At 44.9% G+C, this 24,863-nt stretch overlaps 1 protein-coding gene across 1 annotated transcript in view; it reads right to left on the minus strand.

The window, feature by feature from the left end:
* LOC148476932 (uncharacterized) overlaps positions 1-24,863 on the minus strand; it is a 181,822-nt gene that overhangs the window by 136,510 nt on the left and 20,449 nt on the right. Inside the window, exons 2-3 of the mRNA XM_088457527.1 lie at positions 20,591-20,893; positions 3,252-3,500 (exon numbers count right to left, since the gene is read on the minus strand). Of these exons, the coding sequence (XP_088313653.1) occupies positions 3,252-3,500; positions 20,591-20,893 (552 nt within the window). The remainder of the gene's footprint in view (positions 1-3,251; positions 3,501-20,590; positions 20,894-24,863) is intronic.

Below are 24,863 nucleotides of genomic sequence, written 5' to 3' on the forward strand. Positions count from 1 at the left end.
TGTAGAGTAGTGACTAAATTTGTAACAGACACTGTCTATGATTTTAGCCACACATGAATTAGTTTTAAATATGTACAAAATCACAGATGAAGCACGACAGAACTTGGCATGAAAAAAAGCCATGGCTACTGCATAGTAAGTAACACTTCATTTGCAGCAATAGTGTATGAGGACACATCTATAGCTTGAGCTCTTTCAACTATTTTACTATTTTACATTTTACTTATGCCATTGCAGTGTCTGTACCAACTATCAAGTATCAAATCTTCTTACTTCAGCCAGTGTCTGCACTAACTATCAAGTATCAACTCTTCTTACTTCAGCCAGTGTCTGCATCAACTATCACGTATGAACTCTTCTTACTTCAGCCAGTGTCTGCACCAACTATCAATTCTTCAGCCAGTGGCTGCACCAATTTATCAAGTATCAACTCTTCTTACTTCAGCCAGTGTCTGCACCAACTATCAATTCTTCAGCCAGTGACTGCACCAATTATCAAGGATCAACTCTTATTACTTCAGCCAGTGTCTGCACCAACTATCAATTCTTCAGCCAGTGGCTGCACCAATTATCAAGGATCAACTCTTCTTACTTCAGCCAGTGTCTGCACCAACTATCAATTCTTCAGCCAGTGGCTGCACCAGTTATCAAGTATCAACTCTTCTTACTTCAGCCAGTGTCTGCACCAACTATCAATTCTTCAGCCAGTGACTGCACCAATTATCAAGTATCAACTCTTATTACTTCAGCCAGTGTCTGCACCAACTATCAATTCTTCAGCCAGTGGCTGCACCAATTATCAAGTATCAACTCTTCTTACTTCAGCCAGTGTCTGCGCCAACTATCAACTATCAATTCTTCAATCCTCAAGGGGTACCCCAACCATTATATTTGCATAGTCCTCAACTCTATTTATAACTCAGTTTTGAGCCAGCTAGCTGGATGCAACCTTTTGGCCCTTAACTAGATGAAAAAAAATCAATATTGTGAATTGTGAAGTGGTCAAAATTGACTGGAAACGAGTGTAAATAAATGTTTTTGAGGTTAATAATACTGTAGGAACAAAAACAGGCCAACTTTTTGTGATTTTAGCTGTTTTTATGATTTCTTTAAGAAAAAATCTAGATCCAAAACCGAAAAACAAAACACGGAGGTGAGGTTTTAGCAAAACCAATCCGGATCAAAACCCAGGGGAGATCCAAAACCAAAACATGAGGGTCGGCACACATCTCAAATTGCACAAACAAACGCTCAGCGCTACTGAGTCACATGGCACTCGTGCATTATGTTTACCGTGACTTGTAGCACACGGAGGTAAGAAGTATGTAGACACATCTGTATGTAAAAGATAAGTAGCAGTAGGGTAAAGATCTATGCTTATAGGTACTGAGGGCCTGATTCAGACCCGGTCGCAAGCGCTGAGCGCTCGCAACTGGGTCGATGGTGGCCCACAGCGCATGCGCACGACAGAGCCGGCTCCGTCATGCGCATGCGCAAGACCCGGCTAGCGACAGGCACTCCGTCGCTCCGGGTCTTGCACCAAAGGGGGCGAGCTGTCGATGTTGAGTGACAGCTCGCCCCGTTTGGTGGGCGGGCCGGGGGGGGTGGCTGCCCAAATGGAGGCGTTCCCATGAGAACACCTGCCATTTGGGGCCGGCCCCACTGACATCACAAGTGATGTCAGTGGAGAGCTTCCGGCTCTGTTAGAGCTGAAAGCTCTCTAGGACTTGTGATGGGCGAGACCCTACCACAAGGGTCTCATTGCAAGCCTGATGGTCACGATGGTCTTGACCATCGCGACCATCATCCTGGCCACTCACAATAGCTGTGGGCGCTCCAAAAAAAAAAAAGCCCGGCTCTGATTCAGAGCGAGCGCTCTGTCAGAGTGAGCAGCTCTGAACCAGGCCCTGAGTTTCAACTATCGCCTATGAGCCATTAGGCAGTGAATGGGGGATGAGAGCACCCTGTATACAGTACCTATATAAAATGAATGTGAAAGGGACAGTCCACATCTGCTGTCAGCCAGTGTAAAGTGGTTCTTCATGGGAAGAAATGCCCTGTTTTAATGCTGATGAGAGTGCACTAAGAAGAAAAAAAAATTAGATACCTGTGTTCTGCAGTGGACAGGGCTGTTAAGAGCCAGCTCGGGCCCCATTACTGATGAGGGAGAGTGGCCTAATCATGTGAGGTGTGGCCACATCCCCTTAGAAAAAAACGGTTTAAAAACCCTATTTGTACCCTAAAGGTAGCCAAGTATGCTTATATGGCACCACAAGGAGTCCACCTCCAGACGGAATTGGTATGAAATACCGCCGTCCGCATGGCCAGCAGTTCGATTCCCGGCAGCGGCAGCCCGACATCAGCAGAGATCCCGGCAGCGGAAGCCGACAGCTCTGGAAATCCCGATCGTGGATAGGTGAGTATCTACTAATCTAACCTAACCCCCCTAACCCTAACCCTCCTTAGGGGTGCCTAACCCTAAACTCCCCCCCAAGTGCCTAACCCTAATCCCCCCCCTAAGTGCCTAACCCTAACCACCCCCTTCTCCGCTGCCTAAACCTAAGTCCCCTGGGGGGTGCCTAACTCTAAGCCCCCCTGGGGGTGCCTAACCCTAACCCTCCCTCCCCCTAGCCTAACCCTATCCCTCCTGGGGGGGTGCCTAACCCTAAGTCCCCCCCGGGAGCCCTAAACCTAACCCTCCCCCCCCGCGGCTGTCCACTCGCGGCGCCCGGCATCACTACGATCGGGATGCCAAGCGCCGGTCTCGCGGCGTCGGGGAAATGCCGGGGCGTCTACATCTAGACACCCGGCATTTCACCCTTGCCGGGATATGACAGTTGGGAAGCTGGCTGCCGGTATTTAGGAAGTCGGCTTCCCGATTGCATACCGTACAGACTACACAGCTCAGTTATGATGTGCGCTGCTGTCACCTTTTCTTTTACTTTCAGAATCTCTTAATATGTCATACTTACAGACAACTCATTATATAACCAGCAATCAGAGTAATGACATTACCATAATTATGTGACATACAGTACTTTGCTATAAGGAATGGGATGGCCCACTTTAGGAGTGCTGCTCATTACAGCTACCAGTCAGGTTAAATCAATGTCAATTGTTCATGAAGTCACAGAACATAATCTCTATATACATATGTATAACAGAAGATGTCTCCTCAATTGAGTTTTCTTATTTTTTAAGATATTTACCATTACACTTACAACTGTAGTCACAGTGATGAGGAAACTTACCACGGTGCCTTTCTAATTGTCTGATGTACCGGTAGATGTGTTTTCTCACAGTCAAGTAGAACAGGTCCTTATCAATCTTATCCCAGGATACAGCAATGTCACTGAGCTTTCTCCAGTCCATGTATTGTTTTGAAGCCCAATATTCATATAGTTCCTGTGTTAGCAGCTTCTGAACCAGAAGATCATCTAGAAATGGTTTCATCATGGATAGCTCAGGATAGAAACATAGCTGCTCTATGTTGTGCTGCCCTGTTGGATACAGATAGGGAACACATTCATTATAGATATACATCTTCATAAGTCATGTATTAGCTTCTTACATTTTATTATCTTTAAATATTGTCTAAGCCATTTTAACCATTGTACTATTATGCTACAGTACAAATGTCAGGTGCTATTTCAAAAAGTAGACTTAAATGTTTGGCCCATCCGCCCAGAAGCAGCAATATCTCAGTTCTGTTACTGTCTGACATCATCTCTCTGGAGGAAAGACTGAGATCTGGCAACTAGGTGGATGTTATACATTTGTTGGTCAGTTACAGTGAAACCTGCTGTCCTCGCTCATCTAGCATCCATATGACATGTAGCATGACTAGCCAGTTGTGTCTCATACACACACAACAGGTGGCATTGTAACATATTCTATTTTGCTGTGATGTGCACAATTTTTTAAAATAATTTATTGAATGTTTTCTGTTTTTCTTTTCTTTTCTTTTTTCTTTACAAAGTAGAGTATTGTAGTGAGATGTTTTTTTTTTTTCGGTTTCCATTCAGCCCATCCCCCAAGAGATGAGAGTCACTTCACTATAGCAGAGGTGGGGGAAACCTGTTAAACATTATACAATAGAAATGCACCCAAACTTCCACAGTATACAGTTGCTAAGAGAACAAATGACATTAAACTTTTTTTTTATATCCATTGATAAGCAATGGATTGCAATGCAGGGGCGTCACAAGGGGGTGTGGGCCGCACCCTGGTGTCACCTGCCGAGGTTTGACACCAAGGTGCAGACTGACACTCCCCCACAGTGACAGTAGCTGGGTGCTGTACTAAAGTATTAATTGTAGCACCCGACTCCTGACACTGAGAGAGCTGGCACTGCAACACAAGGCAGTCAGCACTCCCTGCACCCCTCCTCCAGTAATATAAATAAAGGGACCAAAGAGGATCGGGCTGCGAGGCCACGTCCCCGTCCCCTGAGGCCACACACCTTCTAACAAGGCCACACCCTTTTAAGGGAGCAAGTGCGGCCAGGCCACGCTCAAAACGTCCCTCCCCGCACCGGGTGACACCGCGGGGAGGGACGCAACTGCTGCAATGACAGGGTTTGTGAACCTCTGCAGTAAGAGATGGACACTGTACAGACAATATTCATATAAAGATGTCTTCATTGTCAATAGTTCACTTGCAGAGCAATCTCAAAGTACTGCAACATTGAAAAAATATACAGTACTGCATATACTGTAATATATAACACTGATAACAAAATAAATTCAACAGGAATCAAACATCAGTTGCTGCACACCTCCCTTAAGATGGCTTAGATTATTCTCACTGTTATTGCATAGGTGCCTGTGTATACTAAAGACCGGATTCAATTAGAGGCAAAATCGGACGATTTTCACCTAAAAACAGGCGAAAACGGGAGGTCTGAAAAAACCCCAGGAGAATAAGGCAAAAAAGTTTGAAAATTGCGTCTATACTCCAAAAAATGGCTGACGTACATTGGAAAATATTTTAAAAGTGTATTATTGGCTGTAATAAAAGTATGTAAGACACTTAAATTGCGTCGGTTGGCGGTAATACAGATAAATGACAAAAAACTATATAAAGCTATTTTTTTTACAGGAAATTACTATTCCACGTAAATGGGGGTGCATTAAAATGGGTGCAAGTATATTTTCGTGTCGTAAAAGCACACGTTTAAAAAACTGCCTGTGTCAGCCACATGTGATGTTGAAAACACTTGTTGCATCCATACGGCCCCCTGAAATACCAGACCCAATATGTTAACCCATTTTCAACTATTTCTTTTTTTTTTCTCCAAAAATTTGACCGATTATTTTTTGCCAAATGATGCAAACTCCAAAAATCTTTTGGGGTAATTTATCATTAAGGGGGGTGTCCAAAGGGTTCTGAAAGAAATCCCCACATTTTTAGGCAACAATACTGTAGGGATTTTGCATTTTTTTTCACCTGGTCTGAGAGGGAGAAAACTTTTTCTCCTCTGTTCACCTGTTTTTTTTCCCACCTTCCCATTTTTGCCCAATAAAATCGGCCGATTTCACCTCTCATTGAATCCTGCCCTAATGCCTCTGTTTGTTGCACCATTATTGGAAGCTCTGTAAGATGTGAGAATTAGAGATGTGCGCGGACCCCCGTGTTTTGGTTTTGGGTCTGGATTCATCTTAATGTTTTGGATTTGGTTAAAAATTTATTAAAAATCAATGAAAACAGCTAAAATGTCCGAATCCAAAACCAGAGTTCATTTTTTAAATCTAAGTTCCAAACCAGCAACAGATCTGAACCGGGACTCTGGGCCTGATTCAGACCCATACGCTATTTGCAAACGCTCGTTCCAAAAAAGGGGCCGGCTATTTAAATTGAGCGCTCACTCTTTGCGGTTTGTTGACGCCTATATGTCTGAGCGAGCGAGCGAACGAAAAATGTGCTTGCTATTTTGTAAAGACGCCCCTTTGCCGTTCGCATCACACGTCATCTCCGGTATTTATTAGATTAATCGGGAACATCGAAAGGCATCAGAACTGCTCGCAGTGGTTGTGGTTGGATTTTCCTACCGCAATCACTGCGAGCAGTTCAGGCTAAAAGACACCCAAGTGACGTGGTCGATGGCGCTCCCATTAAACGTCCTTTTTACCGTTAGGCACGCCTTCGTTCGGATCTCCACAACCCCGTTTTCAAGCACCTTCCCGTTACCACCCACAAACGGTACATTCTGTTAATCAAATTAGCAGCCCCTCGCTGTTTTGCGAGCGCACAATTTCCTACCGCAATGACTGGTTTGTGCATGCGCATTACGACCCATACGCATGCGCAGTTGTGCGAAAATCGCTCAGAGCGAACGAGCGTCCGCTTACGAGCGGCTCTGAATCAGGCCCTCTGTTCGAACCAGGTCACAAAAGTGAATCCGAACCTTGACCCCGTTCTACTGGGAACCCCTAAATTCGGGTGTGTATGGATTTCAGAAATCCAGTCCCACTCATCTCTAGTTAGAGGCAATATTAGCTTTAAACTAGAGAACAGATTTCATCATGAAAACATCTCATTTTATTAAAGACTACACCTGCAACATATTAGCAATTGAGATTAGTGTGATGTATCACAAGCAGTGCGGCAGTGAAGATGTAACGTAATACAATATATGCAGGGTCTTGTATGCGGCTGCTACATATGCATACTTATTATATATTTTTTTTAACTGCCACTCTGACTATACTCATTTAATGTACTGTAGCTAATTTCTATTTTGCAGTGATGTGCGTAGATTTTTTTAATTATTTAAAGAATGTCAATAATTCATTTGCAGAGCAATCTAAAATTAACATATTAAAAATATTGTATATAATATTGTTAAAAAAAATCTAAATTAATTTTCAATACCCCTGTCTTTAATAGGAATTAAACCCCTAGGAATTAACGCCATGTTAAGCAGTCAACATCCCACTAAGCCACAGGAGCCAACTATTCCGGTGATGCACAGCTCCCTTTCTGATGGTCCAGATTATTTTTACTTTATTGCATAGGGGCCTGTGCAGTATGAGAACCTTGCGCTTTAAATAAGCCCGCTGTCTTTGCGCCATAAGTGCAAACAATAATATGCTGTAATGTAAGCCAGTGGCGTCACAAGGGGGGAACGGGCCACACCCGGGTGTCACCCGATGAGGGGTGACACTAAGGTGCAGACTCCCCCTCTGCGACAGGAGCCGTGGTATTAAGTGCAGTACTCAGCTCCTGACATTGTGAGGGAGCCGGCACTGCACGCAAGGCACCTCCTGCAACCCCACCCCCTCCATGCCGCGCGCACAGCGTCCCTCCCTGCACTGAGTGACACCGCTGGGAAGGACGCCACTGATGTAAACTGTTAGAGGCAATGTTAGCATTTAACTAGAGTGCAAGTCTCATCAAGAAAACATCTAATTTTATTATAAACTGCGCGTACGATACATTAACAGTCAAGTTTGCAACTTTTTCGCAGAACCTTCCCCTCCCCCAATGCACTGCTGCTATGGTGGTTTGCTATATTGTATATCTGTGAATTTATTGCAGCTACAGTACATACATTAGCAATGTGTGATTGGCGCACCTGTATGGGCTTGTGATACTGTAGTGCCATCTCCTTCCACTGCTATTGTATTCAGTTACTGTATGTAGTTATCATCAGTGGGGCACTAGCCAACCAGTGGTTAAACTGAGTATTGTATGCTGTGGATTCTCTTCCATCTCACTGCGCCCATCCACAGTATCATAACATGACTAAGATGCCTGTATGAGTAATAATGAGGAAGGACACATCTGTAGTCATACAGAGGAGCTTTGAAGTCTGTTTCATTTCATTTGGTCAAACAAAACAGATACATTGACGGTCTGTATTACGTTAAGGTGCAATACACTATTGTATGTGGAGGAAATAATTAGCACTTACACTGCAGACAACAGAAACCTCAATGAATAAATAAAGCCGGGTACACACTGGAACATTGTGTACACGTACGATATGGCGGCTGACGGGCCGACATATCATACAGTATCTGCGGTACACATCAGAGTGATGTAATGAAGGACATAGTGATCCATCATTCTGTCCTTTATTACCTTGCAAGGCACTGCATGCGTTATTGTCCAGTTGGCTGTGCTGCACGGCCGACCAGAAGATATCGCTAATGACCGCGGGAGTGTTCAGATTGGCCGTACACTGAACGGTCTAGCCGATTTGGCCAAATCGCCCAAATCAGGCCGAAATTGCTCCAGTGTGTACCCAGTTTAACACTAAATGGAACCTGACCAGCTATTCAGATAGAGATAGTTGTTTGTTCCCCTCTACAAGATATATGGTACAGATCATATAAGAAATGGAATAAAGCCTATACTGTAATAAAGCCATCATTTATTTTACATATTTTGCAGCTTATAAATGGATTAATTAAATTTTTATATTAATGCACAACAATAAAGAGTTCTCTAGTGATAAACCTCTATTACTGATGTCCTGGCCGCATCCAAGCATCGGTACGCATAATTAGCTGTACGGCAATGTGACTGTTATAGGGCACTATCTGTATGCTGGTTCTAAAGGTTTATCACTAGTATATTGTGTCACTAAGATTTCTGACAGTAACACATTTACTAGCCTAACACTGACAGAAACCACAGTGACATAGGACAGCTAAGCTTTATATAGTCATAGGGCTGCATTGTCAAAGTGCTGTTTTATTAAAACATTGAACTTACTGAATAACTTAATTTTTCGTTATTTTATTCATTTTTTTATTATATGTGTTGTTCCATTTTTTTCCATTTCCTTCATTCTGTGTCAGAGGATTGATGGGTAGTAACATTTTATTATTGAAATCAGGTATGAATATTAAAAATAATCATATAAAAGGGATAACATTAAATCCTTATCTCTCTCACCCCTTTGGGGGACACAATAACCAACATGGATATTTAGATATGATAGTTGCACTTGCAGCACTCTGCTTCCAGCAATAGTACCAGCTTCTTCTGGTTTGTTTATGGTCTCCTAGGACTCACCGTGTAAGACCTCTAAAATCACACAGGAGAGGTCTTCACCAATAACAGCCACCAGCTGTTCCCTTAGAACTGGATACGTTCACCAGTACTTAGGCTGCCGCCTGTACTTAACTCGAGATGGTAGAGGCTTACATGGTATACCTATAGGGTATTATGCAACAGTTTTAGAACTAGAAAGGTGGTTATAGTCTTGGTGAAGTCCACTAGACAGAGCTTGCGTTGACAGGTTTGGATTATTTTGTGAACCCGGGGTGGGTGCAGGAGATAAAACTGGAAAGGGTTTGCAGTATTGAAATGCAGCTGGTTTAATGGGAGTATTACAATTCATGAAATGGTGAGGATATATAAACTGGCAGAAATAAACAAATCCAATTGATGTGTGGCAGAAAAACAAAGTCCAATTACTGAGGCTGGAAACAGGTGCTGGGCAGTGAAAACACAAATCCAATGGAGGTGTAACTGAGCAACAGAGATCTGAAGTGCCAGAGTGGGGTCTGAGTCCGGAGAGCTGGAGGGTACACAAACCATGGGGTGAATAACAAGGTAGATGCGGGTATCTGGGAACAGTCTGTGATGGAGACAGAGCAGGAGACGGAACACTGCTGGGACTGCAAATAACACACCGAGTTAAGGAGCACAGAAACTCTCACACAGCTTGCATTGTATATACCTTGCACTGGCAACTAGAGGGCATGCTGAACACCCTTAAGTACCATGGGAACGTGCATGATAGGCTGCTGAGAGTAAACACAAGATGCTCCAACCTAAATGGCCTATTCAGGTCACATGCCCAAAACCAAGATGGTGACACCCAGCAATCCCCAGCGTGACAACGATGCCAGTCTTACCTGTTACCACATGGCTTGTACCCCTCAGACATCTATGCTTACCTCATGCCAACCTCCAGACACCAGCACCCCCACCGGTAGGACCGTGCCAAAGCACCTGCACAGGCAGAGACCGTGACTCACCAGATACAACAACTCTGGTCGTGACATGCATAGTAGATGCGGCTAGCACAGCCGGGATGCGGCTTTGAGAGATGGGGTGTGGCCTTTTGGGATGAGGTGCGGCTTAGACAGCCAGCATGCAACTTTGAGAGCCCGGATGGTAACAAGCTGAGAAGCTGCCTTGTTGTGGGCCGAGGCACAGTTTAGCCGGGATGTGGCTTTGAGAGCCGTAATGGTAATAGGCTGAGATGCGGCCACGTGGCCGAGGTGCGGGATGTGGCTTTGAGAGCTGAGATGGTAGCAGACTTGGATGCGGCCTAGTGGGCAATGGTGTGTTTGTACAGTTGGGATGCGGCTTTGAGAGCCGAGCTGGTAGCAGGCTTGGATGCGGCCTAGTGGGAGATAGTGTGGCTATATAGCCAGGATGTGGCTTTGAGAGCCGAGATGGTAGCAGACTTGGATGCGGCCTAGTGGGCAATGGTGTGGTTGTACAGCCAGAATGTGACTTTGAGAGCTGAGATGGTATTACAGGATGAGAGATAGCAATGGATCACCAAAATGAGCGGTGAGGCCACAGGCACAGCACAACCCACAAACACCACAGGCAGCAATGAATGAATGCTCTAGATGGAGAATTGAGAGTGCAGGATTAGATTATATTGAATACAAAGCAGAACAGGCACAGACAAGCAGGACCACGACTGGCAGGAACCGGAAGGACACGTACTGACACGCTATAGTCGGCAAGCCGGCGATGGAGCAGCAGGCTTAAGAAAGGTACTGAACCAATGACTTCAAGGCAGGTGATTAATGGACTCTACAGGTGAGAAGAAAACGTCATCCAGTATCACATGCCCTAGTCCAGCGATTCGATCTCCTTGCAACAACAGGCGTCATCCCAGTATGACATGTGTGATGCACAGGAGTAAAAGTCTGCGCATGTGGCTTACAACCTGGAGGAGGAAAGACAGCCAGAGAATGGAAAGGTAACAAGGTGCGCTGGCGACTTGTGACAGTACCCCCCTTGACGAGTTAAGAAACCCCTAGAACCAGGTTTGTTGAGAAAGTCCTTGAAGAATTTCTCTTTAAGCTTTGGAGCATGTAAAGACCTCTCAGGAACCCAAGAACATTGTTCCGGTCGATACCCCTTCCAATGGATAAGAAAAAATAACTGTCCTCAAGAAAACTTGGAATCTAAAATTATCTCCATCACAAACTCTTGTTGACCTTGAATGAGCACAGGAGTTAGTCTTCCAGGATGATTAGATGTAAATTTGTAGAAGGAAAAAACAGGTTTGAGCAGGGAACAGTGAAAAGTGTTATTGATCTTGAGTGAGTTGGGCAATTTAAGCCGGAATGCAACAGGATTCACTTGAGAATTGATCCTGAATGGTCCGATATATCTAGGACCAAGCTTCATTGAAGGCTGATGGAGCTTGATATTCTTAGATGATAACCAGACCAAATCCCCAACTTTGAAATTACATGGCTTCCGGCATCTGTCTGTCAGTGTCTATGAATGCAAAGAAGCTTTAAGAAAACAATGATGCACCTTATTCCAAATGGAGCTGAGTCTGGAGATGGAGATGATGGATTCCTGGCATTAGGTTCAAAGGAATTAGCTCTGGGATGTAGTCCTGTGACATAGAAAAAAAGTGACACTGTAGAGGAAGAATTAGATTCATTATTGAATGCAAATTCAGCCATGGGTAAATGGTTGACAAAGTTGTTATGGCTCTTGGATATAAAACAACGGAGATACTGTTCCAAAGACTGGTTAACTTGCTCGATCTGCCCATTGGATTGGGGATAGTAGCCAGAGAATAGGCTGTAACTGATGCCTATGGAAGTACAGAATTCCTTCCAGAAGTGAGCAACAAACTGTATCCCCAGGTCAGAAACAATATCCTACAATAAACAATGAAGTCGGAAAATTTGTTGGAGAAACAGCATGGACAACTCCTTGGCAGAGGGAAGTTTAGTAAGAGGAATAAAATTAGCCATTTTGCTAAGTAGATCCACCACAGCCCAAATGACAGTACAAAGTAAGGAAGGAGGAAGTTCCACCACAAAATCCATAGCAATATGGGTCCAAGGTTTGGAAGGAATGGAGAGCAGCACATAAAGACCAGGAGGTGCGACCTAAGGAATCATTCCTGGCACAAATGTTGCAAGCCAAGACAACTCACGGGCATCTTGAGATAATGACAGCCACCACACAGAACGGGAAAGTAACTCAAGTGTTTTGGAAACACCCGGATGACCTGCCGTGTTGTTGAAATGAAAATCGGTCAGGACCGATTTTCTGAATTTCACAGGAACGAATAATAATCCAGGACATTTTCCAGGTGGAGCTTGTGACTCTAGAGTCTGAAGAGTGTTAGCCAGATTGCGAGTCAAGGTCACATGGATCCGAGAACCATGGAATAATGGACTCATCAAGGGAAAATAGATTGTTGTACAAGACGAAAGCTCCGAGAGAAAGCATCTGCTTTAGTGTTTTTGGATCCGGGCCAGAAAGAAATGAGGTAATTAAAGAGAGTAAAGAATAATGCACAGCAAGCCTGTCTGGAATTTAATATTTTGTCCGTCTCAATATAGGCCAAAGTCTTATGATCAGTCAGAACTGTGATTTGATGCTTGGCTCCCTCCAGCCAATGCCTCCAATCCTCAAACGCCCATTTGATTGCAAGTAACTCATGATTGCCCACATCATAGTTTTCTCAGCAGAGGAGAACTTACAAGAAAAGAAAGTATAGTGGTGTAATTTGTTGTTCAGGAGATCCTTCTGAGAGAAACTGTCCCCAACTCCAAACTCAGAAGCATCTACTGCAACAACAAATGGAAGATCAGGATTTGGGTGACAAAGTACTGTACAGATTCAAGGGTGAAAGCGGTCTTAAGACTGTCAAAAGCTTGAACAGCTCCTGAGGGCCAATTAGCTTTTTTGGTTAATTCCACAATAGGTGCCATGATAGTGGATAAATACTTAATGAACCTCCGATAATAGTTCGCAAATCTGAGGAAGCGTTGGATAGCTTTTAAAGCAGTGGATTGGTCTCATTCCAGAACAGCTTTCACCTTGCTGGGATCCATAGAAAATGAGAGGAAATGTACTGTAACCAAGAGAAGAGACTTCCAAAACCTCAAATTAGCATTTTTTGAGCTTCACGTATACTGTAGATGGTTATCACAAAGTTTTTGTAATACCAGTTGGACATGCAGTTAAGCAACACTTACACAGTCATCACTCATATCAGTCTCATCCATATAGCCCAGTGGTCCCAGTTCCTGTGCCCATAAACAAAACTCATATTCCTGACAGGACTTTGTGGACAGCTGTAGTGCCACTTTTGGCTAAAAATATACTTAGGGGTTAACTATGAGTTAGAAAAATAGACTTTATTGACATACCCTTTATTACCTGAAATAATTTTGCCTATTGTTCTTTAGTTAACATAGGCAGACTTCCCAGAGCCACTCTCCTGCCAGCTGTAGAATTAGGGAGTCAGAAGGTGTCCCATACTAAGCTGTTGCCCAATACAGAGTGGATTTGTTACCAGAATCCAGCCCCACCATGGGATCTGGACAGAGGCCCTGATTCAGAGCCGGACGCTCTGACAGAGCGCTCGCTCTGAAACAGGGCCGTCCCTGCTCCTTTTTGGAGCGGCCTCTTGGCCACTCGCATAGCTGTGGGTGACCACCCACAGCTATAGCGAGCGGCCAAAATGATGGTCACGATGGTCAAGACCATCGCGACCATCGGGCTTGCGATGAGACCCTGTGGTAGGGTCTCGCTGCCGCAAGCCCAGGAGTGCTTTTGGCTCTATCAGGGCCAAAAGCACTCCCACTGACATCACTAGTGATGTCAGTGGGGCCGGACCCAGACGGTAGCCCCCGGCATGCCCACCAAAGGGGGCATGCTGTCAATCACCATCGAAAGCACGCCCCCTTTGGTGCGAGACCCTTAACGATGGCTTAGCCATCGTTATTCGGGTCTCGCGCACGATGGAGCCGCCTCCATCGTGCGCATGCGCACTTGGGCACCATCGACCTGCTTGCGAACGCTCAGCACTCGCGAGCGGGTCAGAATCAGGCCCTGAGTTTACAATTGGGAGCCTACAGTAGCTATATTTTGAGGGTTGGGATCTACTTCAAGACTGTACCAACTAAGGGTTATGGCTCCTATTAGACTGGTTTGGGATCATGCTGAGAATTGGATAACAAAGTCTCCAATTCCAGTTTGTGAAGTCACCGATGACCATCCCAGATTGGGGCATGCAAGTGCACGTACCTGATGTCCATGTTCCCTGGCCAACCCTTGTGTCTACACCATGAACCTGTCCAACCCCAAAACTAGGTGTTTGGGGATTTTGTTATTCAAAAATGGAGAAAAAGATCTATATGGTATCCAGACAAAAAATAAATTTTAATAGGATGCCAAATTCTTCTGTTCTTTTTTGGACTTGAATGACCACTCCCAAAAAGAGTGAAGGCTGAAAACCCTCCCTCACAGCCACTCTTTTTGTTTTGTCTCTATCAAGAACAGTGGTAATCTATCCATCTCAGAGAGAACTTCAGGAGATCTATGATCAAGCCCAGATATATGATTCTTTTTCCTAGTTATCTAAAGTGGAAATGAACCACTGATGCAGGAAAAGAAGTAGGTTGGCTGCCACCAAAGGTCCCCCTGAATATGAAAATTGACATCACATGAAATGTTTTTCTGTGGATTTAGACTTTGGTCACTTACAGATGTGTCCTTGCTAAACTTTTCTCTCAGCACAACACATATTTAATATAGTGGTGCAAAATGGTGTTATCCATTTTACACACCTTCTAACACCAAGATTACTCAAGCTTCTCATGTATTTTCTTAAAATCAATATACTTATTCAGAAATTATCTACAGTATACGCGAATCAGCCTGTGTATTACCAAATATGGTATTCACACTATGGGCCTGATTGAGCAGGGATCATAGATGTGATTGTGGTTACAATAGCTCACGCAGTTCTGTGAAAATATGCTAATGACTGTGATCGCACTGTCGTTGCAGCCCAATATGAGGACGACCACTTCCCCTTATTCACATCCATAATACCTTGCTGGCAGGGGCGTTTCTAGAGAGGTAGGGGCCCGTGTGCAGTCCCGTCCTCTCTGTCCGGCGGCCGGCAGCGCACTGAGCTGTGCGTGGCCAGTGCCAGAGTTATAGTGGATGCGCCGGTCACCGGGAAAATGGCAGCCATTTTCCCTGTACTGCACATGGGGCCCATGTTCCCCGCACACCCTGCACCCATTATGGGTACGCCCCTGCTTGCTGGTCTGCAAAAACATCGGTACCATTAAGTAACATCGGAGCTTCATGCACACTTACGGCAGGTCAAACCTTACTCATAAATTTCTAAACTTCCTGCAGTTGGAGCTAAGGCTGTAACAACGTTCAAACACACTAATACGCCTGCATTTCGCCGACCACCCCCCATCACCACCCCCAAACAGTCACTTCCTGTCAATCACACTGCGATGGATCTGTGTGGTGACTGCGATCGCTGTTTGATCTCAGTGATACCTTTGCACATGTGCATTGCGATGCATACTCATGTGCAGATTGCAAACATCGACCGCCTGCGTGCGGAATCACATTAGCGATCCGTGCTGAATCAGGCCCTATGTTACCAACTGTCATGGGAGAGCAAAAATGGCTGCTGAAAGGTAAGTCCGACCCGCCCGTCCTTTTAGCTGCAAGGGGGAGGGTTAGGTTTAGGGCACCCGGGGGAACTTAGGGTTAGGCACCCCTCGGGAAGGGTACCTCCTGGACTTCCCACTTAATGTATAATTGCAGTCAAGTAATTGATGAGACAGGTGTTTCGCCACAGGTGGCTGCAATCATCAATTTAGAGGGAAGTCCAGGAGCAGAGCACTTTGTACCTAATGGACTGGGTCATGTTCGAGGGTCTGCATTACCCCCCTGCCACCTGTAGCTGCCAGCCAGGTCAGTCAGTCAGTACACACACAGCCTCTGTCCTGGCTCCTCTGTCACTGTGTCACTCCTGTAGCAGCCTGTCACTGTGTCACTCCTGTAGCAGCCTGTCACTGTGTCACTCCTGTAGCAGCCTGTCACTGTGTCACTCCTGTAGCAGCCTGTCACTGTGTCACTCCTGTAGCAGCCTGGGCTGAGCTCCTCCCCCTCTGATGTCACCACTGATTATGGTAAATGGAATCAGTGATATGGACCTTGCAGCAAAAAGCCCCTGCCGGGTCAGTCAGCAGCTTCTGATGACTGCCCGGCAAGCAGTTGCTGTGTGCAGCCTGCTATAGTGAAGAGTGCCGGTGAGTTGGTGATTTGTGCTAGGTCCCACCCTCCCATGATAGGGGGCGTGGCTATAAATCTCCAGGGCCCACCGGGGAATTCCCCGAACCCCCGGAAGCCCAGTCCAAGCCTGATCTTGTCCCACTGAGGACACCAACAGTGTAGCCTATGAAGATTTAACCAGTGACAGTGGGATTTCAACCAACAATTAGAAGCATTGGGACCACAAAACACTGTATTAGTAGACTGATATATTTGCGAATTATCAGTGGTGTGGACACCGATATTGCTCAAAGTTATGTCTTACCATAAATTGCAACTTTTAGCTAACATCAGTCTTATCCAAAAGGCCAGAGTTACCAATTACTACTTTTGTTTAACCTCTCCCTATATCATTCTCTACCACCTGCTCTCTGCGCTCATGTTTTACACTTTTCTTTCTTTGTTCAAAGCTCAATGTTGTTTGTCAGATATATAATTGTAATTAAAATTGTGTTATATGATCAACAACATGATTTTTCACATTTAGGGCTCTATTTATTAATATTATTTTTACTAAAATAAAGTGATAAAGGCTATTTTGTGTTTTCACACCCTTTTCACATTATTTTAGTATCACCTGTAGTTATTACACGGCAATTGGAGTAGAATTCGTAAAATTCTACTCCAACCCCTAAGTATCACTTATTTTTAGTAATCAGATCGCACTTCCCATAATTGTAATGGGAAATGTGATCTGGCCAAAGTTACTAAAAATAAATTGTGAAAAAAAACCGGGGGAAGCCCTGTGATAATAACGCCACCTGGAGGTTACCGGACTCCTGCTCCGCTCTAACAGGCAGAGCAGAGCCAGGAGCTGGCCCCAGTAATCAGCTGTGTGGTCTAAACAGACCGCAAGCTGATTACTGCTAACAAAAAGTAAAAAAAAAAGGTAAAAAACCCCAAACTTACCTGAGTCCAGGGACCAGAGTTCGGGGCTCCGGTGATGTCCTCCCTCCCGTCAGCTGGTCTCCCATGCTGCACTGGGGCCCAGTCGTCACCTGACAGGGTCCCAGTGCAGTATGGGATGTCAGCTGACCGGAGCAACAGAGGACATCACCGGAGGCCGACAACTGCAGGTAAGTGTAATTAAGGGAGGGGAGGGTCACAGGGGGGGTCATGGGGGGTCCGCAATCGTGGGGGGCATGGCTTAGTGATGGGGTGGGGCTTGGCTATTTTTGGGGTAGCAGCGCCGGCCGGTTGGAGCATGCGCGGGGCACTTGTCACAGTATTTTCTGCAAAAATACTGTGATAAGGCTGCGAAGAGGATTCGCAGGGACAGAGGAACTAATTCAGAGTCGGTAGTGAGCGCTGAGCGCTCACAACCAACATGATGTTGCCCCACAGCGCATGCGCACGACGGAGCCGGCTCCGTCGTGCGCATGCGCGAGACCCGGCTAATGACAGGCACTCCGTCATTAGGGATCTCGTTTGCTGGTCGGGCTGGGGGTGTGCCCGGCCAAACAGAGGTATTCCAGTCGGAACGCTTGCCATTTGGGGGCAGCCCCACAGACATCATTGCTGATGTCAGTGGGGAACTTCCTGCTCAAACAGAGCAGGAAGCTCCCTGGGGCTTACAAGTGCCCAGACCCTACCCTAGGGTCTGGTCGTAAGCCCTGATGGTCGCGATGGTCTTGACCATCGCGACCATCACCCATGTCGGTCATTAGAGCTGTGTGTGTTAACCCACAGCATGACAATCGATAAGGAGGCGGTCGTTCAGGATGCAAGCGGCCACCCTGATTCAGAGCGACAGCTTGCATCTAACGACCGCCTCTGAATGAGGCCCAGAGTTTTCTCGCAAGCTCTGTCCCTGCAAGGGATTTGTAGTAAATCCCTGTGATATTGCCTGAATTCGCAATGCGAATTCAGTCGGTAATATCACACTACAATCTACATTACAAATGCAGATTGTAGTAAATAGAGCCCTTAGCCACATTATTAGTCTTGTCACACAGCAATGTTGACTAGTCTTATGATGCATAGTGCATACACACGGTCAGATTTCCTGTCAGATAACAATTGTAAAAATTGTTCAATCGTTCATATCTTTGACATGTAGGGCATGCATTGACCAAAGATGCATGTTCCCGCATGTCAGATAACGATATCTGATATCGACTGTGTTTGCAGTAAGATTTGGACGATTTCATTCATTTTAATTAATGTCAGAAATTGTTCATCGTTCATGAAATCGTTCAAATTGTTGATGAAATCGTTCAATCGATCATCGTTATCGTTCAACGATATTAATGATCTGACAAATCTGACCATGTATATGCTAACTGTTAATTTTTTGCTATTTTGTAAAATTCTTTTTTTTACATTCTTAATAGACAGGAAACTTGAGAGAACTTGCAAATTGCTAGAGCTCGCAGATTACAGGGGTCCATTATATGGTGCACCACTGTATTATCCCTCACTGTGGTTCGAGATAGAGTGTTCTTTGGAGCAATTTCAGCAAAGCTAAAGAAGGACACATCAGTAGCTGATAACACTTGTTTCGATTTCGGCACATAGAGCATATTCAATTGGGGTTGAGAAAAGCAAAAATCTTGCAGCAGCAAGATTTTTCGGCAGCAGTATTTTTGCTATTCAGTTAGGTGCAGGGTTTTTTCTACTTTGAGCGTCGGGAGTTTTTTTTCCTCGCACCTCCAGAGCAAGTCTGATTTTTTTCTAAAATCGTTAATTTTAGGAAAAATCAGTGGGACTTGCTCTGGGACCGAGGCGGCACCCCCTTGAGGAATAAGTAGTCCTTAAATACTGTACTTACCTTCTGCAGCGCTGTCTTCTGCATCCAGCATCGGAAGCCGGCTCTTCTGCAGCAGGTTGAGAATGTCAGCATGTGTGAGTGTTTGTTAGTGTTTGTAAGTGTGTATGAGTGAGTGTGTGTATGAGTGTTGTGTGTGTGTTTGTGACCCCCGGTGTTTGTGCCCCCGGTGTCTGTGTGCCCCCCCTTGTAATGGGCGCTGAGAGAACTACAGCAGCCTTTGCTCCTCCCACCAGACCCTGGAGCCTTTCCAGAGTGAAGATGGAGAGAGGCCACCAGGAGCCACAGAGACCACCGGAGACCCCTGGGTAGGCAAGTATAGAATATTTTTTTCACACTTTTTTTTAATTGGATACCGCGGGTATTGGGAGCGCGCACACACACGGTAAACCAAAATTGGGCAAGAGGGGTGCAAGGTTTTTTCCTCACTAAACCTCACGCTCAATTGAATATGCCCCATAGTTTTTCCTCTGAAGCAAATGGACTGAATTCAGGGTTATATAGACTTAGGAGCATTAAAGGGCAAAACATAACTATCTCTCTGTGTATGATGTCAATAAGGGGCTATACTGTGAGGTGTATAAGGGGTACTACTGTGTGTCATAATGTGAATAAGGGGCTTTGTGGCATAATGTGTATAAAAGGCTCTACTGTGTAATGCAGTGATTCCCAACCTCAGTCCTCAAGGCACACTAACAGTCCTGGTTTTAGTGATATCTATGGATAAGCACAGATGGGTAAATCAAAATAACTGAGGTACTAATTAAGCCACCTGTGCTCAAGTATGGCTATTCATAAAACCTGGACTGTTAGTGTGCTTGATGGCCATGGTTGGGAACCTCTGGTGTACTACTTTGTGGTGTAACATGAATAAGGGGCCCTACTGTGTTGTGTAATGTGAATAAGGGGTTATATTGTATAGTGTATATGGGGTACTACTGTGTGGTGTAACGTGAATAAGGGGTCCTACTGTGTTGTGTAATGTGAATAAGGGGTTATACTGTGTAGTGTATAAGGGGTACTACTGTGTGGTGTAACGTGAATAAGGGGCTATACTGTAGTGTATAAGGGGTACTACTGTGTGGTGTAATGTGAATAATGCTGCATTATTAAACATTGTAAAGGGGACATACTTGTATGAGGGCGCCGAACACCCTAGCACCGGTCCTGGTTGTAGTGTCCCCCAAAAACATGATGGAGAAGTACCATTAGTATTTATAAATAATACATTTCATACGAACACAAAAGTCTTCAATTTATCCAGATATTAAGACACAATAACTTATAACTTGTTTTGAAAAAAATCATAAAAACTGGATATAACAGTGATCTTACTGTATGCTGTGTTTGATATTGTCTATAGCTGGTAACAGCAGATCTGTCTCAGTAGGTTCCTCGGTTTCTTCTTCCCTATGTCATTTCTTATATTATGTGGGTTGTCAATGTCGCAGTTACTAAAGGATATGGGAAATGTGAAATAGCACAAATACTTACTGGAATAGTACGATCTGTTGAGATTTCTCCTCTCACAGTCATTAGTCTCTATGTCACTGATGTCACTGATGATTGTGGGGTTGTGTCTTCTCAGGGCGATGTAAACCTCAAACTTTCCGTCATCATCCCAGTGTCTACTGATATGACAGAGTCCCCTCATCTTTTCTAGGGATGTTGGCTTCTCCCTCAGGTCATTGTACTGTTCCTGTGTCAGCTGCCCCTGTTTCCAGACATCACGTAACACTGGATCTATCACCGTTATCCTCCTTATTAGATCTGTACTGTGTTTGTCCATGAAGATAGCTGTAGAGTGAAGGATATAATCTGAATTATAAGGACATATTACTTTTTACTTTGTAACAAGAAAAACTCACAGCACTATGATAATATGTGTAACTGGATAATAAATATCGTTGTCTGCACAGGGCCAGAGTCACACAGACATGCACAGAGTCACGCAGACACACAGAGGGCCTGATTCAGACCCAGTCGTAAGCGTTGAGCACTTGCAACCGGGTCGATGGTGGCCCAGAGCGCATGCGCACGATGGAGCGGGCTCTGTCTTGCGCATGCACGAGACCCGGATAGCGACGGGCAATCCGTCGCTCCGGGTCTCACACTAAAGTGGGCGTGCTGTCGATGTTGAGTGACAGCATGCCCCCTTTGGTGGGTGTGTCGGGGGGGTACTGCCCAGATGGAGGCGTTCCCATGGAGTGCCTACCATTTGGGGGCGGTCCCACTGACATCACAGGTGATGTCAGCGGGAGAGCTTTCGGCTCTGTTTGAGCCGAAAGCTCTCTGGGGCTTGCGGCCACGAGACCCTACCACAAGGGTCTTGTCGCAAGCCCAATGGTTGCCATGGTTTTGACCATCGCGACCATCATCCTGGCCGCTCGCATTAGCTGTGGGTGGCAACCCACAGCAATGCGAGCGGCCAGGAAGCCATTCCATTAAAAAAAAAAAAGACGCCCTGATTCAGAGCGAGCGCTCTGTCAGAGCGTCCGGGTCTGAACCAGGGCCAGAGTCACACAGACACAAAGAGTCACACAGACATGCACAGAGCCATATAGACATACAGAGTCACACAGACACACAGACATGCACAGAGCCATATAGACATACAGGGTCACACAGACATGCACAGAGCCATATAGACACGGACAGAGCCATATAGACATGCATAGTCACACAGACACACAGAGTCACAGACACACAGACACACATAGAGCTATATAGACATGCAGAGTTACACAGACACACTGAGTCACACAGACACACATAGAGCTATATAGACATGCAGAGTTACACAGACACACAGAGTTACACAGACACACAGAGTCACACAGACACACATAGAGCTATATAGACATGCAGAGTCACACAGACACACAGAGCTATATAGACACACAGAGTTACACAGACACACATAGAGCTATATAGACATGCAGAGTTACACAGACACACAGAGTCACACAGACACACATAGAGCTATATAGACATGCAGAGTTACATAGACACACAGACACACAGAGTCACACAGACACACAGAGTCACACAGACACACATAGAGCTATATAGACATGCAGAATTACACAGACACACAGAGTCACACAGACACACATAGAGCTATATAGACATGCAGAGTTACATAGACACACAGAGTTACACAGACACACAGTCACACAGACACACATAGAGCTATATAGACATGCAGAGTTACATAGACACAGAGTTACACAGACACACAGAGTCACACAGACACACATAGAGCCATATAGACATGCAGAGACACACAGAGAGCAATATAGACATGCAAAGTCACACAGACACACAGAGAACCATATAGACATGCAGAGTCACACAGAGTCACAGACACTAAGAGGCACACAGGTACATACACCAAGAATTGCACAGACATGCAGCATCACACAGACATGAACAGGATGACACAAACACAGGATGTCAGATGTTCAAATAGTCACACATATATAGACCCTCTCTTACAATACAAAGGGTTTGTCACTTTGGGGTCAATTCAATTAGCTGCAAGGCGGCATGTGCCACAAGAAAGTGTGTCTATATGCCGCACTGACAGATGTGTTTTCATACACTGTGGCTCAAGTTGCTCCAAGCAGACTTCTTTATAGCGGCATGCAAAACTCACAGAATGAAAAAGATTATGGTCGCAAGCACTGAGCGCTCGCAACCGGGTCAATGTTTAGGCCCTGCACACGCGCAGCGGCCGCACTGTGCGTGCGCAAGCCTTGGAGTGAGAGAGAAACTCTCTCGCTCCGGAGCTCACCCCAAAAGGGCCGGCTGTCGATGTTTTGGTTTTAATACTTTTTTTTTTCTAAAACATCATAAAAACAGCTGAAATTACATAATTTGGGCCTGTTTTTGTTCCTACAGTATTACTAACCTCAATAACATTAATATCCACTAATTTCCAATCAGTTTTGACCACCTCACAATATTGATTTTATCCAGTTTAGGCTAAAACATCTCCAGATACCATCATAAAATAGCCTTTCCATTTGGTGCTTGAGTTGCATCTGACCAAACATTATTGTTATGATCAAGGAAATTATGAGCAGTGGCTCTAGCCTGCACACCCTAATAATGAAAGGTGCTATCAGCTGAGATTATGAAATACTATACAAGGACAAGGAAATTGCTGATGCACTATGCGATCATTACTTATCCAATTTAGATACAGTATACATTGTTATTAAACATATTTACAGAGGTAGTCGGCATATCAGTGGCCAATGATATTGGCCTGCCACCAGCATCCAGGTCACCTCATTGAGCAGGTCCCTAACACTCTGGGATTCACATCTGGGGCGCAGGGCACCCCAAAACCAGACCAGCCAAGGACCCCCCCAGGGCATCACACAAAAGAAAGGTGATGGTGAAGTGTTATAAAGTATCAAAGGTGTGAAGGTAGCTAATGAGTGTTAAAATAGTAACAAAGGTAAAGAATGTGAAATAATACATGAATAATAAACAAACATAAAAAGGTTATATAAAAAGTGACTATGTGTATTAAGTGGGGTGAGCGTTTGGGCGTGGGGCCCCCTGAGCTGCTCTGGCTGGACCTCTTCAGGGCATCACCACTTAATACACATAGTCACTTTTTACATTTACATCTCTGACCTCATCTCCCTTCACTCTCCTGTCCGCCCCCTTCATTCAACAGATGCACGCCGCCAACTGATTACTTCCTCCCACTCCCGCCTCCAAGACTTTGTCCGTGCTGCTCCCCACCTTTGGAACTCTCTCCCTCTCCCCATCAGACTCTCTACCTCTTTACAATCCTTCAATCGGGCTCTCAAGACCCACTGTTTAATCAATGCTTTCCAGTTCTCATCCTAACTTGCTACTACATGCCCCCTCCTCCTTGTCTTCCCCAGCTGTATCATGCCCGTCTGTCTGCCCCTCCCCTTGAGAATGTAAGCTCTCGCGAGCAGGGCCCTCTACCCTCTTGTACTTCTTACTTTATTTTCATCTACTTCTTACTCACCACTAGGACACCTAACACTTGGTGCTTATGCTCTGTTGCTTAATTGGGTGTTATGGCCACCAATGTATCAATGTATATTATCCATGTCCTTGTCCCGCATTGTATTGTATTTTACTGTAAGTCACTTTTTTGGTTATGTACCTTGTAAGGTGCTGCGGAACACTTGTGGCGCCATATAAATAAACGATAATAATAATAATAATTTTATTTATCTTTGTAACTATTTTAACACTCATTAGCTACCTTCACACACTTGATACTTTATAACACTTCACTGTCACCTTTCTTTCCCCAGAAGAAGTGTACAAAAAATAGAGCCAGATATTTTTCACTTTTCAGATCAGCTTGTGGCAAGTTAAAAGTCTTTTATATGTATGTGAATAATAAATGCACAGGGGTACACTGCACCAGTAGAAGAGTACAAAAAATAGAACAATATATTTTTCACTTTGGAAACCACTTGGAAAGGCTTTTATTATACGTACGTGAATTATAAACACACAGGGGAACAGTGCGCCAGAACAGTACAAACAATAAAACAATTTATTTTTTAATTATTTTTTTTACTTGCAGTTCGGCTCACACTGCGTGAAGTCAGACCACTTTAAAGCACGTGCACTGGGGTACAAAGTGTACTGGGGTGCAGTGTGCAAAACAGTACAAACAAACAATATATATATATTTTAACTCGCAGCTCAGCTCACACTGTGTGGAGTTAGACCACTTTTCCATATGTGCACTGGGGCACAG

Source organism: Taudactylus pleione, unplaced genomic scaffold (genome assembly GCF_031769625.1).
Source record: "Taudactylus pleione unplaced genomic scaffold, aTauple2 ptg000762l, whole genome shotgun sequence".
Classification (NCBI taxonomy): Eukaryota; Metazoa; Chordata; class Amphibia; order Anura; family Myobatrachidae; genus Taudactylus; species Taudactylus pleione.